General features: G+C 38.1%; 1 protein-coding gene across 1 annotated transcript; it reads left to right on the plus strand.

Moving 5' to 3' along the window:
• The first annotated feature begins 359 nt into the window (after positions 1-359).
• Positions 360-14,427, plus strand: LOC108701793 (BPI fold-containing family B member 2). Its single transcript, XM_018236813.2, has 16 exons — positions 360-441; positions 863-975; positions 1,819-1,927; positions 3,154-3,258; positions 4,095-4,244; positions 4,336-4,396; positions 5,154-5,214; positions 6,758-6,846; positions 8,097-8,285; positions 8,867-8,920; positions 10,677-10,847; positions 12,319-12,386; positions 12,466-12,517; positions 13,373-13,436; positions 13,684-13,760; positions 14,275-14,427. Exons 2-16 carry the CDS (start codon positions 879-881, stop codon positions 14,311-14,313), a joined length of 1,386 nt encoding a protein of 461 aa, XP_018092302.2. The 5' UTR covers positions 360-441; positions 863-878; the 3' UTR covers positions 14,314-14,427.
• Positions 14,428-18,216: the final 3,789 nt, after the last annotated feature.

Raw genomic sequence — 18,216 nt, forward strand, 5'->3', positions numbered from 1 at the left:
GTTGGCCTCCTAGCTATGGGTACAAGGTAAGGACAAATTACCAACGTTTTTATATAGCCTTGCGTAGTGTATATATTACTTACTAATTTACAGTAAATTCGCAGCATCTCTGTGAAGCAGTATTAGCAGTAGAGCCATATATTCATGACTCACCCCATCGTCTTGTGGAAATGTATGCTCATGATCTAGAATTAGATACTTTACTTGTAATGATCTATTTATTTGATGAATGACTTTGGCAGCGAGTGCAATTTGCAGGCATTACTGTAGGCTTAGTTTTAAAACGCTACACCCATGAATAATCCTTAAAGCATACACGGTTTTGTGAACAGAGTCTGGTAACTAAATACTATGGGTACCAAGTATATAAATCCAATTCGGCTCTATCTGCAAAAGCAAAGTGCACAGGAAAACTGTGGTTGTCTTGAGAAGGACTAAGAGGTAAGAAATTATAATTTAGGGGAATAGTGATTGTTGGGTCAGTATGGCGTTCTATGGTTAAACTACTACTAAGGGCAATATATCTGTGTATAGCGTAACCTAATTTAAGAGGAAAAAAACTTACTTTAAAGCTTTACTGGGAGTGCCAAGAATGTTGGAAGATTTAGCTATTGTAGTGGAGAAATGTGTGTAATGTTCTGCTGGGAGATAAACATGCAATATACTACAGTGGTTTTGGTTGCTAAAGGTGTATTGGGATGGACTTGCAACCAGAGGGGTATGAAATGTACTACAGAGGTCTTAAAGCTTAATGAGAGTCCCAAGAATGTTGGAGGACTGAATGCAGATAGACATCGCTGCTTTACATCCTTCCCTGAATTCAAACATGTTTGTTCCCCCTGTTCCTCTCATGGCTGCTTAGATCTTGGTCAGTCAAGATGAAGCTGTTTTTGCTGCTACTCTTGTGTGTCCTTCCACTGAACACAACAGCTTGCAAGACTGTTCTGAGAGTGAAGAAAAAAGCCATGGAACATGGTGAGTAAACAGTGAGAGGCCTTAGCATATTACAGTGTTATATATAGACACCCATCCATACTCCCAGTCACCAAAGAACTTTCTTTTCTGGGGATGGACCACTATCTTAAGACTGAAATAGTGGGTCTTTAGAACCTCTACTTTTAAAATCCTGCCTAACATAAACTAGAGGGCCCTTTAAAGCCTATGGCTAAGGTACCACTGCTAAGAATAGCTTTCATTTCTGAAAATGATTTCCTTTTTCTCTGAATAATATAGACAAACTATATAATATATATATAATAAGGATATAATATAATTAATCCTTATTAGAAGCAAAACTAGCTTATTGGGTTTATTTAATGTTTGCATGATTTTCTGCTAGACTTAAGGTATGAAGATCCAAATTATGGAATAATACATTATCCAGAAAACCCCAGATCCTGAGCATTATGGATAACAGGTCCCATACCTGTAATATGTTTTTATAAAGCAGCAATTTGACACGAATTGGGGAACAGAACTGGTCAGGGCATGATTTTGGGAAAGGCAATATAGATGTATGCATGTATGTATATTTTTATTAATATAGTGCTACTTGAGGATGAAGCACTGTCCAGCAAAACTATAAATTAGTATAGTACAATAATAAATACAAATAAGTACGAAATACAAATAAATACAAAGTTCAGGTTCAATAAAGATTAATTGCATAGTGTCAAGGAGACAAGAGGATGGAGGTCCCTACCCCATAGCGCTTACAATCTAACTAATCTAGATAATTGCTTTTATATAGTGGGGATTAAACATGCCTAATTTTTTTGTTTGCTGTGACTTGCAAATAACATTGTTTCTATTGTACAGCCTGCCAATCACACAGATCCAATTTTGAAGGCCATATTAGAAAAATGAGCTTCGCAGATCTTCAAGGAATCCCTAATTTTTTATTTGGCAAAGTACTTTCATTGACTGGGTAAGAATAAAACAGATATTTAGTTTATCTGGGTATGTGTTATGCATGTACCTAAATTAGTTAGGTAGAAATAATGTTGGTATTTAAATTAACTGTTTATATGTAATGCTGGTACAAGTGTGGGATCCTTTATCTATGAACCATTATACAGAAAGCTCCAGATTACAGAAAGGCCGTCTCCCCTAGACTCCATTTTATCCAATAAATGCAAATTATTTACTTTTTCTCTGTAATAATAAAACAGTAGCTTGTACTTGATCCAAACTAAGATATAATTAATCCTTTTTGGAAGCAAAACAGCCTATTGGGTTTATTTAATATTTACATGATTTTCTTAAGGTATGAAGATCCAAATTACAGAATGATCAGTTATATTGGAAAACCCTAAGTCCCGAACATTCTGGACAACGGGTCCCATACCTGTATTTAAAATGATTTCCTTCTTCTCTGTTATAATAAAGCTGTCCTTTTTACTTGATCCCGGCTAAGATATAATTAATCCTTATTGGATGCAAAACAATTCTATTGGATTTAATTATTGGTTAAATGATTTTTTAGTAGACTTAAGGTCATTTGGATCCAAATTACGGAAAGATCCCTTTTCCGGATAACCCTAGGTCCCAAGCATTCTGGAAAAGAGGTCCCATACCTGTACTTGATTGTCCGTGACATTGAGATTTAGAAGTCCAGAATAGGGGGCCATCCAGTATTTTTACCACCTTTTGGGATTGGGTACAGGTTCTACAGCGCGGGAGGGGGGACCCCAACCTTTTTTCCATGTCAACCACATTCAAATGTAAAAGAGTTGAGAGCAACATCGGTTGGGGATCACTGTTGTACAGTGTCAAAATGATGTGGATTAGGGTTGGGTGAGGGATAAGGTTTTGCTTATTCAGGTCAGTTCAGGTTGACGTTCCCAGGATTTCTCAAAATAATCTACAACATGCTTATTTACTGATCATTTTACCCCAAACTAGTCGTAAGGAATGTCTTTTATCTTCATATAATTATGCAAATATTTTTGTTTTTTATATTTTTATCTTTTATGTTATTGTAGGAGCATCAGTGCTCACTGGTCATGTGATAAAATAATATCATTGTTTTATCACAGAAATCACTGCTTTTGACAGGTGACCAGGAAATGCTATTGCTTGCACCCTGAAGCTTACATTGTAATGGAGCGCAAAGAGTACATCCAACATTCAATCTAAATTCATTTTTCCCAGAATACAGATCTTTGATGTGAAACTCCCTAATATGAAAGTGAACCTTGTGCCAGGTGCTGGTGTTCAAATGTCCCTAGAGACCAGTCTTCATATTAAAGGAACAATGTAAGTAATTAATGTTAAATCGCAAAGACTAAATCCAGATCACTTACTTGTGAAATAGAAATACGTTTTCAGGGAAAGACATTGGTTATACCGTGAACCTGGTCAGCCATGAGGCCTTTGACAGAAAGTAAGATCCTCTTAATATTTTCATTGGGAAAAATAACTTAATTTATTTACCTCTCTGCTGCAAAGCTTTTAATGTAGTCCTTTTCTATGGTCTCTGTGGCTTCTAATAATCTTGAATTTCACTGTACAGGATGTATGACACAAAGGGGCAGATTTATCAAGGGTCGAAGTGAATTCGAGGGAATTTTCGAAGTAAAAAAATTCGAAATCCGAAGTAATTTTTTGGATACTTCGACCATCGAATAGGATACTACAACTTCGAATTTACTTTAAATTCGATTCGAAGTAAAAAATAGTTTGAATATTTGACCATTCGATAATCGAAGTACTGTCTCTTTAAAAAAACTTTGACTTTAATATTTCGCCAAATTAAACCTGCCGAAGTGCTATGTTAACCTAGGGGGACCTTCTACAACCAAGTTTTTACACATCAAAGTAAAATCGTTCGATCCTACGCTAAAATCGTTTGATTTTACTTCAGACGTTCGATGGCCAACATCGGTGAAAAATCCTTCGACTTCGATATTCAAAGTCAAAGTATTTCAATTCGAGGGTCGAATTTCGAAGTCTTTATCACTTTGAAATTCGACCCTTGATAAATCTGCCCCATATAGTAAGACACAATGATGGTTGTCTTACATATCTATGTCAAAGAAATCAAGATAAATGTTTTATTATAATAGTAATCAGTTCTGTTTTACTTCCTCTAGACTTTTATTTGCCAATGTTGAGGTAAATGTCGGCTCGGGAATCACAGCCGATGTGTCTGTCACTAAGACGTCTTCAGGTTTTCCCTTGCTGAAAGTTTCCGCATGCAAGTGTGCTATGGGACAAATACAGGTCAATGTTTTAGGACTAAGGTAACAATATACTTGTTAGTCAGGACCTGATACTGTACATGAATATTATTAATCCTATTTCTAATATGACTTTTTTTTCCTTTTTACACAGTTTAATACCTTCAGCGATCTCTGTAATTCGCAATCACATCCATACTATGGTCAGCAAGCAAGTAAGTTTGAAATTGACCTTATTTGTCAATTATTGAAAAGGGAATGCTGAAGGATCCCCAGCCTGTTCTATCACCTTGCCCTGGATAATGCCTGGTACTAGTGATGGGCGAATTTGGGGCGTTTTGCTTCGCCGAAAAATTTGCAGATTTCCCACTAAATTCGCGAAACAGTGGTAAATATGCAAAACGGCGCCGGCATCTCGTTTTTGACGCCGGCGTCCATTTTTTGGATGAATTTTTGCATCGGTTTCGCAAATTCGCCCATCACTACCTGGTACGCAAACCCGAGTCTGCTGTCTATTTGACCTTGAATACCTGAGTATACCTGGTACAGACTGAGGCAGCTTGGTAACATTTTTAATTTTTTGAATTTCTGACAAAGCCAGATCCCTAATAACATCAATTCATTACCAAAATGATACAAAAATATATGCAGTTTCTAAAACAAGCCACTAAATCACACGCTTATTTAGGGACATGTCCTGGCACTGTCATTTAGGTCGCCATGATGTTACGTCCACAGCCTGCACAATTATGAACCATATTTGACATAAAAAAGGCAGCAACCCAAGTCCATTGCAATAAGAAAACTGAGGATGAAACCTCCCATTTCTCCTAGCTCCCATATCTGACCAGGGCAAGAAAGGAATAACAAGGGAGGGCTCAATGTCCGGCCTAGTGGAGAGGTAACAAGGAGATATCTACATGAAGACCTGTCCAGTTAGAAATCTGAACCAAATGTTTCTTTCCTACCCAGCTCTGTCTCACGGTATCAAATGTTTTTGTGGATGCCAATATGAATTTGGAACTGATGTGTGGTAAGTGACAATGTCAATATCAGTAACTTTTCCGGAGTGAGCCTGTCTGTTAGTTGATGCAGTAAGAATTTTGGGTCAACACGGTAGATGTGTGAGGTACACTGAGACCATTTGCTTGCTGGCTTTTTTAAACCCTTCTTCAGTCATAGGCAACACCAAGATCAGGGTTTAATAAAAATATATAACAGGTAGGTAAAGGATCCATTATTTGGAAAGCTCCAATTTACAGGAAGGCCATCTCTCTAATTTTTAAAGATGATTTGCTTTTTCTCTGTAGTAATAAAACAGAACCTTGTTGATCCCAACTAAGATATAATCAATCCTTATTGGAGGCAAACAATCCTATTAAGTTTTATTAATGTTTAGTTGATTTTTTTAGCAGACTTTAGGTATGAAGATCAAAATTATGGAAAGATCCCTTATCTGGAAAATCCCAGGTCCCAAGCCAGGCCTGGACTGGGAGTCAAAATAGGCCCTGCCATTCCAAGTCCACAGAGGCCCAAACAGCCCCCTTCCAGCCCACTATATGGTAACTTTCTATGGGACCATACAGCAGCCCCTCTGGCATTTGCCAGAACCTACAGATTGCCAGTCTGGGCCTGTCCCAAGCATTCTGGATAATAGGTTCCATACCTGTATAAATGTATTCATTCATTAGTGGTGTATCAGCCGATTTGCTTTACGTTCTACTATTTTTTATAGAGTGAGATATTTATTCTCTTGTTCAAAGGTTTTTGTTTTCCATCTATTTTTCCCTTAAATTGATAAGTACATATTTTTCAAGTAACAAACATGTATCCTTTGCATGTATTTATTGATATATATGTGGCAACAGCTCTGTTACCCGACTCAACCATGGTCGTCTTCGTAGACATCAATTAAACAACCCATGTTGTTTATTACTTTATTATTAGTGATGGGTGAATGAATTCACCAGACACGAATTCGCAGCGGATTTCCACATTTCACTGCAAGTGAATTAATTTGTGAAACTGCGGTTACAATTTGCCGATGAAAAATCAATGAAAAAAATTGTTGCACGTCAGAATTGGCGCGCGCATTAAAATTGTTGTTCATCAAAATTATTCAGACTTCCATTGACTTTAATGCATTTGGACCAAATAGTCGCATCAAAATTGACCCTGGCATCAAAATTATTTTGACGCCCATTGACTTCAATGCGTTTCGCAAATTTTAATGGCACAGATTCGCCCATCACTATTTATTATCTGTGGATGCAGTATTTAGTTTTTATAGTTTTTATCTATAAATGTTATATTCTAAGTAAAGCAACATGACTGCAACAATCTGTATAATTATCTCATTTTAATATAGCATTGATATACAGTATTTATGCAGAGTGTTCCAAATATACAAGAAGCCATATTTTTGCACTCACCAGCAATAATAGGGTTGCTTTCTGTCACATCAACCTGCACACAAACAGGCCCGTATCTGCTTCATAGTTTTTATTATCTAGATGAGTTCAACTCACTCACAGTTAACATAATGAGAAATATTCTACTTTGTCTCTTTTTTAAAGCAAAGCACTTCAGCAAGAACTTTGAACTCCAGTACAACGTGCCAACCCCTCCAGTGGTGACCAATGAATATGTGGAAATGGATATGTATGTAAGTAAATGGAGCTTTACACTAGGTGCCATTCAATGAGTGCAAAACTGTCACTTCACTCCTACACCATGTGATAGCCCTGTTGGGGAACCATTGTTGCTACATAGCCTCATTATTTAATTGTTTAAAACACACACACAGTAAAAAGTATCCAAGTAAAATTCTTAAGAATTCAGAATTAGGATATATTCTACTGTATAAAAAAACATAACCAGAATTCCTAACAAAATAGCATAATTTCCAGAAAACAACTAAAATGTTTAAATTTTCAGGTTTTTTTCTCTTTAACTTCTTAATACAAAGACAAAGTGCCCTAATTACGAATCTCTGACATCTAATAAAACGATAATGTCTTCTTTTTTGGAAAATTGCTGAAACATTGTAGGAAACACAATTTTCATAGGATTTTCCAGCTTTGGGTGTTAATAAATTAGCATCTAACTAACTACCCACAAGTTTTGGTTATTGGCACAACCAACATGCTTTTGGATGCCTGGGATTACCAGCAACTGGGAAAAAACAATGACTCCAGGCTGCCAATAAATCCACGATTCTCTTGCATTAGAAGCACTAGAAAGCTGGTATCCTTTAATATTAGAAGCAGAGATTCTGATGCTGCACCAAGCCTACATTATTTCTGTTATAATGTATAGCGCCAAACTATATTCTAATGACGGTTACCCTAATTGCAAGATGCCAGGTGCAGACTTTCTACATCTTATGTGAAGCTTTTCCATAATTCAGGGTTAAACCTCTCCAAAAATGTGTATACTAGGGGTTTTAACACCTTCAGCTATCTGCAAATGTCTATCAGGAAGTCATTGTTTCTTGCCCATAAATGTATTGCCTTGAAATGGCTTTTCGGGCGACCCCCCCTCCCCCCACAGTTGTCATGTGGAAGACTCTCCTAACAGAGCATTTTACTTTGGCCCATCCGGTCTAAAGCCATATGTGTATTCTAGCTTAAATGTCAGCTCAATTCTGCATTAATTTTAATGCTTGCATTCATAAATGAGCCTTCTTATCTCTTTCATCTTCTGAATATTTTTATGTCTATTTGCATAGGATTACTAAAGCACATCATGTACAGACACAAAAACTAATTGGCCATATGTATTTTTGACACTTGTTGTAGGCACAACAGGACTATTGTTTGGTAAAGGACTTTTGTCTCACAGATAGGAATACAAACATTATATTTTTATTAAAAGTTCCCTTTACAGTAAATTCTCTCTGAATTCTCTTCATAGGCACAGTACAAGGTGGAGGAGAAGGTCTTAGAACTTCCAACTGGTGCACAGGGTTTTACTCTTCCTCCTCCAGATGCAAGTGCCCGAGACTCTATGGTCACCATGGGCATGTCCAAGGACTTCTTCATTTCCATATTTACAGCTCTTCATACTTCAGGAAAATTCAGCCTAGATATTCCAACAACAACTGTAAGTGAAATGACTTAAAGCTACAGCATTGTCAGCCATGACCTTTAGATTTGTAGTTATTGATATGTTCCTTGCAACCAGATTTGCTGGTCCATAAGCCTTATGATGGCTGCCCAAACACTTTCTAGTCAGTTGTTGTGTGGGCCCCAACAACGATCATACTCCATGTCATGCTACCATGTCAATTTGAATATAATGTAAAAGAACAAACAGGCTGAATTAATACACATTTCTTATGGGAGTTTCAAGTGGTTCAGGCAAGTTGGTGAGGTCTGATCATGTAAATCAGTAAGTCCAGAAGATGGAAACATTAATTCACATTAATGCACTGTTTAGTCATCTGTAATCTATCTGAACCATCTTCCTTTGCTCAGAATTCGACCCATTAATGTCATAGGTGCCTTGGACAGTTAGGATAAGGTTGCAACATTTCTATTGTCCAGGCCTGAACTAAAATCAGTCCACAAATAACTATAACTACAAACATATCTACAATGTACAAAGTAAAATAAAAAAATATATACAATATACTGTATATGTTTAAAACTGTGTTAGTATATGTGTATTTTGTTTCTTTGCAGAGTTCTCTTATTAATGAGCTGAAAACATCCTATCTTGGATCCTATATTCCCGAGGTATGTGTGTTACACTCCTGGAATAATGAAAATTCTGGTTCTTGCAACAGCATTTTTTTTTGTTACCTATATGCTTCCTTGTTATATTAAACTTTATTAGACAGGTATCAACACAGTTTATGCACTACATATATATAACAGATTGAGCCCAGTCATAAATAGTTACTAACTTTCCCAAAGATTTCTGCTGCAATCTACTAACTACAATCTGTCCCAAAGGAAATAGTATTTATATTGATTTATTCAGTTATTGAAGCCTGTGTGCTGCATCATTGTATTAGGTGTAAGCCTTTACCCTGAGTTTTAACTTCCTAAAATTCTTTCAGTGCCACTTAACTCCCATGAGCTATAGATCGAAATTAATGATTTATCTGTCTACAGTGGTTTCATTGAATACATAACAACTGCTATTTTCAAGATGAAATGACCCAGCACTATCCACTCCAGTAACCTTGCCCCATTGATTACAATAAACTGCCTTCTGTCCATGCAAGCCATGCACCAAATCCATCATTTTTGTAATTGGATCGGATTTGTGGAAAGGCCACCAAGGCCCGGGCCTAGGGTGGCAGGATTTTAGGGGGCGGCATGAACAGGCACGTTTCAGGGGCTGCTGCCGCCTGAGGCAGCAGCCCCAATGCCGCCCCTCCTCCTGCTCCGCTCTTCTAACTACCAGCGTCGGAGCGGGTGGAGGAGGGGCCGCATCGCTAGTGCAGTGAGCGCTATTGCGCTCGCTGCGCTAGAAGAGCCGAATTTCCGTTTTAAAAAACGGAAATTCGGCTCTTAAAGTTACCAGAGGCGGCTTTTTGCCGCCCCTGGTAACTGGCCGCTCCGTGCCGCCTGAGGCAAGATTCTCACCTTGCCTCATGGCCGGAGCGGCCCTGGGCATGAAGACCAACACACCCACATTGGTTTGGAAAATCTGGGGCTGAGCATGAGATACAATAGTTTTTTAAATTTCCTACATGCCGATTCCCAGTGCTCCCAATCTAATGATGAAAATTTGTGCATGTGCACAAAGGAAGGGGAGGGGACAGAGGTGACGAACAGCAGCGGGCCTAGGCGCGGCCACTGTGTAAATCCGGCCCTGATTGGATGGATATTGAATCCTTTACAATTCAACTGAAACCAGAACCAAACCGGCATATTCAGATCTCAGCTCATTCAATGAAACAATAAACATTTGTAACCTGCAATTGTCTAGGACAAGAGTTCCAATGCAGAAGGTTCTGGGATACAGCTACATTTTTAATTAAAAATCTGTACAGGTATAGGATCTGTTATCCGGAAACCCATTATCCAGAAAGCTCTGAATTACTGAAAGGCCGTCTACTATAGACACATTATAACTGACATTTTTTAAAAAGGATTTTTATCTTTCCTTGTAGTAATGAAACAATACCTTGTACTTGATCCCAGCTAAGATATAATACATCCTCATACTGTTTACATTTTTTTTGTAGACTTAAGGTATGGAGATCCAAATTACTGAAAGATCCCTTATCTGGAAACCCCAGGTCCTGAGAATTCTGGATAAGAGGTCCCATACCTATATTTGGTTCATTTCTTATTGATAGACTTTGGTCAGTTCTCTTGTCCTCAGGTTAGGAGGGGAAGTGACTCACCTGAGGACAAGATAGATATCCAAGGCTATGGTATAAACCTGTAAATTCATGCATCCAATTTTATCATCTTCGGCTATGAGCGATGTAAGTCCTAATTAAACCTTATATATTCTTCCATGCTATTCATGCAGATCAGTCGGAAATACCGTGAGTCTTTAGCTGTTGGGATAAAGATTTCTCTTAGCCAAACACCACTGGTTACATTCCAGTCTAACCAGCTGATAATTCAATTGACTCCTTCATTGGAACTATATGCTGTGTCACCCAAATCTGGTAAAGAGCACATGCTGACTTTTAGTGTGGTGAGTAATTCTCATTGGTTTTATATTCAAGCTATGTGATTGTACATGTTTTAAGGATGCTATCCATGATATGATAGGACAGATGTGATTTTACCATACCTAGGGTTGGCCAATGATCATTCATAAACAGGTGGACCTGAGGGGGACTGAAAAAGGAGCTGTAGCTTCTCTAACTCACTTTTCTCGCTGCTGACTGCATTTATCAATATATATAAATGAGTTTCTTCTTGCTCTCCTCCCTCTTTGTAGGCGGGCGGTAGCAGAAAAAGCTGCTGAATTTCTCACACTGCATTGACCTCTTTTAGTTAAGGAAAAACTCTAGAAACCATATTTTATATATATACTAAAGGCAGGATCTACAGCATCACAGAAACATTTGGGCAGCCCAGGGGGTATTATTATACTTGAAAGTTGATTGAGTTTACTTAACCATAACATACAATATATACGGTTTATTTTACTTTTATTTTTCTATATACAATATATATATCATGGGAACATACCATATTTTATTGGAAATAAAAGCATCAACAATAGACTGTACTGAAACAGTTCTCCAGTGGATTTATGAAATGTTTCAAATCTGTAGACTGTCTGCTTGACTTTTCTTAGCAATGACAATATGGAGGAGTCAATATAATAGGTAATAATTACTACTAAAGACCAAAGAGTTGGCTCAAGAAATAGAGGAATGAATTTAAAAGATCAGGAGAAAGATCCAAGAAAACATTACAAAAATGCTTCGCTCAGTGATTGATCCTTGGTCAGTAATAAGGAAATGCAAATAGCAAACCAGGGTTGCCTGTGGTACTCTATTCAAATTATTTACTTGAAGTACTTGAGTAGCTTAGTAAAGGGGCATCAGTGGACGGTATCTGTAGGATAGTGGCATGGACTTGAAATTGATTGGTTAGAAGGCAGCATGTGATTGGTCAGATGTATCAGATGAGTATTAAGGTGGCCATAGATGTTACAATTACCATCTTTCCTGCACCCAAAAGACAAAAGATCATTTGTTTTAATACAGACATGTTAGAGCTGAATTGACAGATACAGATAGAAACAATTGAATTCTACCTGTTTCTGATGATTCAGCACTAACAATGGCTGATGTTTAGGTGCCTTCAAAGCCACGCAATCAAAATTTTCCAGCTAGCCCGATCAACGAGCCGACCGACATAAAAGTCTTCTGACAATATTGTATTAAATGTCGTCCAATATCGTCCTGCCATACACGTACTGAATACTCTACCAAAATTTGTTATCGGTGCTTCTATGGCCACCTTAGGATAGAGCTTGTGGAGCATTAAGATTAATTACAGATCAAATGCAATCTTGGTGGTGGCATAATATGTTGAATATCTCTTCAGCTTCTCTTCAGAACCAGGAAAAATGGACATAGATATAGATATAACAATGGGCTGATACTGGATAGAAACTTGTTCATTTTGTTTTTTTGTCTTTTTAACAGGGAGCTACTTTGTCTGCCAAGCTGGACATGAATGCCGATAAACTGAAGATCTCAGTTTCCATGCAAAAGTAGGAAATGTATTCTGTCCCTAAATATTTACTTTAAAGAATGGGAAAGTAGTACAACACATTCTTTTTTTCCCCGCAGGGAGCTCAGCCTTTCCCTGGCATCTTCCTCCATTGGACAGTGTGGCTGTAGTGTGAGTACACACCTTGTGATAAAGAAAGCTAAAGCTGATCCATATTTATAATCAGCATAGGCACCCAAATGCCCACCAGTCACCTGATCAGAGACACATTATTTTATAGATGGTGATCACCAGCTTTTAAACACATGGTTTCAATATCATTAGATCTCTTTTTCTACAAGTTGTGAACTTGTGTGGCTTGCTTTTGTGGCCTTACCGCTCTAGCACTTGCATCCTGGGTCAGATGAAAAGATCTCTAAGGACTTCAGCATTTCTATGACGCAGCAATGATCAGAACTCCAGGGATCACCATAGATCACTAACAGTCTGCCAACACCTGGTCTAAGAAGACCACAGCAGACATTTCCTAGCACAACCCACATGTGTTACTTTGGTCCAAGTCACATGAACCATTGTCACAATCTTGCCAGGAGGACATTCTTAATCACAATTTACCAACAGTTTGGGTGCAGCGATATAACCCACCCCCTCCAATTACATCATTAAAGGGGAGGGGTAAAAACATTCATTTTAAAGGGGCAGACTTTGTGTTAGGCAGGAGATTTTAAGTCTGGCTCACCACCATCCTGACATATAGATATGAGTGCAGTGTATTGCTAATGTGTCTATACAGTACATATCAGTGACAGCTGCCATGGATCCTAACTCAGACAGGCAGTTCACTTAGGTATTACTAGAGCATGCCTCCTAGCAGACATAATTATGTATACTGTTCTTCTGAAGTCTACAGAGAACATTTCTGCTAAAATAATCAGTATGAAACCCACTCATGTATAAATGATCGGACGTGATTTTATGTTCTTTAGAAAGCCATTTTATTCAGAATGTTTGCTTTTTATCTTGCAGTCATCCTCAGTCTCTGGATACATGCAGACAGTGTTTGAGAAGGCCTACTTGATTCATATCAATGGTAAGCTCTTGTGCTTCTGAATGTTGTCATAAAAAGTACATTATTCCCTATATCATGAATTGTAGTTGGAAATAATCAAATAATAAACATATTATAATTTAATGTTATAAATATTATATACAGTATAAGTATTTTGGAAGTAGTACAGTTTCTATTATGGAAATCCTGTTTCCCTTACTTTTATTTTTAGATCTTGCCTGTTTGATTTCCCATTAACAAACTATCTATGGTTTTATTTATGTTACAGAGGTGCTAAGCGTAGGGGTGTCATTGCCAACACTGCCAAATATGAATCTCATTCAACCTGTTATTGAGGTTAAAAAGGTAAGTCTTTCTGCAGAAATATAAATTGCTGCACATATACTGCATGCATGAGCTAAAAACTCCTAAGCTTCTCCTAAGCTGTATGGGGAAGATTGAAGAGCATTTGGTGTCTCTCATGTAGCTTGACACAGATGGGGTTAAACATTAGACATCAGTTAGAAGGCAGCAGATAGGGACCTAATAAACTCTGGCTTTTAATAAATGTTTTGCCATCAAGACAGAGGAGGAATTCAAAATGCCACCTTTATAGTGAATATTTGGTGTCCATCTGCTATAAACAAACAACATTAGGCTGTCATGGTAAGACTCATTCTAGTCTATGGGAAGCAACTACTATGAATAGTATTGACCTGAGAGACTCAGGCTATGAGATGGTATTTCTACCATAAGGAGGTTATCATACCTCAAGTTTGCAATCATTGCTAATAGGTGGTTTTAGCACAAGATGATTGGAAAACCAACCCCATAAACCTCTTGCCTCCACCCAGTAATGTCTTTAATCTTCTACTTACAGGATTATGCCGTCATGTCATGTGATGTGCAATATACTTAGAGAGCCAAAGATGGAAGATAACCAACAACAGCATCTTGAGTTGCCAGATTATAAGAAAAAACTGATTTCTCAGACTCATCAAAGTTTAATAAAACTCTACATGATTTGTTGTAATTTGTTTTGATGGCAGCAAGGCTAGCCCTTATCACATGTATAGAACTCTTTCACTCACCATACCAACCACCCGCCCGATGACTCTCACACACACCTATTTGAATGTAACTTTTAGTTCAAAAATACATAATTCCATTTCCACCTTAACTGTTTTGTACTGCACCACACACCATGGGGGGGAGGCATGTAAGAAAGATAAGTAAACACCTTTTTGTGGGCCTACAGGTTTCTCAGCCCTGCTCACTGATCAGGGAGCCACACAGCTGATTTAATAGGTATCTTGGAATAGAGAGAGAGAGAGTGGAATTTGAATGCAGTATTATGACCTACTCTGTGCAGCTCCATTAATGTTTAAAAAATGAGTGTGGAACAATCCCAGTGATACACAGCGCTAACACACCAGCCAGCTATACCAATCATCATATTGCTGATGAAACTCCAGGGCAGGAGTGTATTCCCTAACGTCACACAAATGCATAGCAATCAGGCTGCCAGACCAAAGCTTGCTCTAGGCATTAAACTTTTGATATTGGAAATATGCCCTCTATGAGCTCAGTGGATGCAAAGTGATCCAAACCCATATTAATATTTAATCTAGCCTTGCAAAGATATTTTACAATACATTTATGGTGGAAACAGTGCCGGGGACACCCTCCTGAAGTGACCCAGCCCTAGCCTCAACCTGTGCCCAACCTGGCATTGTATTTATTTATATACCTGCATCTGCTGAGACAAGCATGACTATAAAAACAAGCACCACCACATCAATAGTGGGGCTAGAAGCAGCACAGAGAGGTTGGGGATTGCCTTAGCAGTTGGCCCGTCATCTGCCCACCACTTGCCTATTTCAGGAACTTAGTGACTAATATATACTCATAGAACTCCCTTTTTATAATGGCGGTATAGATACTACAGTTGTATCATAGTGCCTATTTTATTACTGATTTGAAACGAGTGCTAATGTTTCAGAGTAGCAAATTGCCCCTTCTTTAGAGATTTCTTGCTCTGAAACCTTTCACTGGTCTACAAATAAATCCTTAGTGCCCTTCTTAGTATTTTATAGTTAAATGGTACATTCCTGCAGTAGGGACACGCTCCTTATTTTAGCAATGAGAGTCCTTTGTAAGTCAACACTAGGACAAATGGACTCAAAAAGCCAATTTCTACAGAGGTAGTTTTTTTTTACCAGTGACTCCCTGAGTCTCTATGTCTCTGTCCAATGGCAGGAATGCAAGTTTAAATTTTTAATGTCAATAATTTCCAAATAAAAGGACAGTTTACCTGGAGTTGCCATTCCAAGTGCCACTGGCAACAAGAATCTCAGCATATAATGTCAACATCATTAGATTAAAACATATGCTAAGTATTAAATGCCACATAAATGTCCAGTAGTCACATAAATCCGCATGTGGTCACAAACTGTGAAAGAGAAGGGACCAACCTGCTTTCACTCATAGATCCAATTGTCCCTCACAAGTCATGCCCAATTCACAGCCTCTTCTGTCACTTTGGTGCTAGACCCCTGACCCCTGTGAGACTACAACATTTGTCTCTCTATCAGTGGCAACACCCTCATGGGTGCCCCCTATTGTTGTGACTTCTGTCACCTAGCCACCCAACAAACTGAGCTTTTACACACCACCAGTGGTCTCCATCTCATTTTATTCCTTCCCATACTTTTATTAACTGCGTGATCCATAAAACCACATCCCTAACAATTCCAAAGCCAGTAAATTTGGCCTATCTGACTTCCCATTCCTAGCCCTGTCATGGAGAGATAATTCCCCAGTCCCTGGCCCCATTCCACCTGGACAAAATCAAAAGAATGTGCTGCACAAAGTTTTAATTAGCAGAGAGATTGAATAAAAAAGTTTAATAAGCAAAGGAAACAATTTGACATTGTGTCAGGAGTGCTGGGAGCGCTCCGTTTCCAAGATGGTGGCGCCCAGCGTCCCGCATGTGCCGCGCTGGGCATGTGACGTCAGCGTGCTGGAACGGCACAAAAATTTTAATTAAAAGGACACCAGGGTCATGGGTTCAATGCCGGATTATAGGAATTGCTTCCTGTATTCCTGGGTGTTCCTAAATTTGTTTCTAATTGATTCCTGGACTTTTGACCTTGCCTGAACTTACTGACTTTGATTCTTTCCGCCTGCCTATTGAACTACTGCCTGAAATCTGACTATGACTACTCCTGATTCTTATTGGTTACCCCGAACTGGAACTTTGCCCTAAGCTTCCTCCTTGGTCCACACTTCTCTACACCTGGAGCCGGTAGGCCCCTGACACATTTTTTTAAAACTAGTTATTAACTAAAAAAACAACTTAAGTCTACCATAAATGACAATTGTACAAATAATGTAAGGAATCATATGCTGCTGTTCATGTGCTTTATTGCAAAAAGCAATAAAATATAAGTTACAAAAAAAAAAACTCACTATAACTAGAAATGCAGGTATGAGATCCCTTATGCAGAAACATGTTATATAGAAAGCTCTGAATTAACCTAAGGTCTATACTCATAGGTCCATCATACCTAGTGAAAATAAGTCTAAAGCAACTGGACATTTTGAGTATTATTGAAAACAGTTTACCACTGTTGAGTGGTGAAACGTTTTCAAGATTTCTCAGCCAATCCGGTTTCTATAGAGTTCTCTTCCACTAGATAATGTATATTAAGACACAGATGAATGAAAACCTTCATAGACAGATCCTATACTTATATTTTAAATTGGAAAATTAGCATTTTGGTGTAGAAAGAAACAGCAGAATTGAAGAAATGTTTCACATATAGTTACATAGTTGCGTTCTGTTGAAAAGGCCAAAGTCCATCAAGTTCAACCCCTACAAATTAACTTTTCAGCAATAACAAATTATCTTTTCAGCAATATATCAGGGTTTAGCTTGTCTTTAAAGGGATCCTGTCATCGGAAAACATGTTTTTTACAAAACGCATCAGTTAATAGTGCTACTCCAGCAGAATTCTGCACTGAAACCCATTTCTCAAAAGAGCAAACAGATTTTTTTATATTTAATTTTGAAATCTGACATGGGGCTAGACATTTTGTCAATTTCCCAGCTGCCCCAGTCATGTGAGTTGTGCCTGCACTTTAGGAGAGAAATGCTTTCTAGCAGGCTGCTGTTTTTCCTTCTCAATGTAACTGAATGTGTCTCAGTGGGACATGGATTTTTACTATTGAGTGCTGTTCTTAGATCTACCAGGCAGCTGTTATCTTGTGTTAGGGAGCTGTTATCTGGTTACCTTCCCATTGTTCTTTTGTTTGGCTGCTGGGGGGAAAAGGGAGGGGGGTGATATTACTCTAACTTGCAGTACAGCAGTAAAGAGTGATTGAAGTTTATCAGAGCACAAGTCACATGACTTGGGGCAGCTGGGAAATTGACAATATGTCTAGCCCCATGTCAGATTTCAAAATTGAATAAAAAAAATCTGTTTGCTCTTTTGAGAAATGAGTGCAGAATTCTGCTGGTGCCGCACTGTTAACTGATGTATTTTGAAAAAAAATGTTTTTTCCCATGACAGTATCCCTTTAACTATCCCTTTCATTGTTATATCCTGCCAATTGGCAAATTACCTCATTGTGTTCCTAACAAGAGCACATACTTTATTTCCTGAGGTTAAACAAGGAAAGTACTTATCACTGCAGCTTAGTCTTCTTAGCAAATAGATTAGGCTAATCCCTAAAAAAAAATCTACAAGCATTGATAATGTGATTACTCAGCCATTGGCACTCATTTCCAGGATGAAACGTCTAATTTACAGCAGTTAGG

The sequence above is a fragment of the Xenopus laevis genome, chromosome 9_10L (genome assembly GCF_017654675.1).
Source record: "Xenopus laevis strain J_2021 chromosome 9_10L, Xenopus_laevis_v10.1, whole genome shotgun sequence".
NCBI lineage: Eukaryota > Metazoa > Chordata > Amphibia > Anura > Pipidae > Xenopus > Xenopus laevis.

Bases quoted from the DNA above. Each gene is read 5' to 3' on its own strand.
- LOC108701793 (XM_018236813.2), top strand. From the start codon at position 879: ATGAAGCTGTTTTTGCTGCTACTCTTGTGTGTCCTTCCACTGAACACA. The intron at 3,259-4,094 runs GTAAGTAATTAA...TACTTCCTCTAG, and splicing joins CTTCATATTAAAGGAACAAT to ACTTTTATTTGCCAATGTTG. The intron at 4,245-4,335 runs GTAACAATATAC...CTTTTTACACAG, and splicing joins GTCAATGTTTTAGGACTAAG to TTTAATACCTTCAGCGATCT.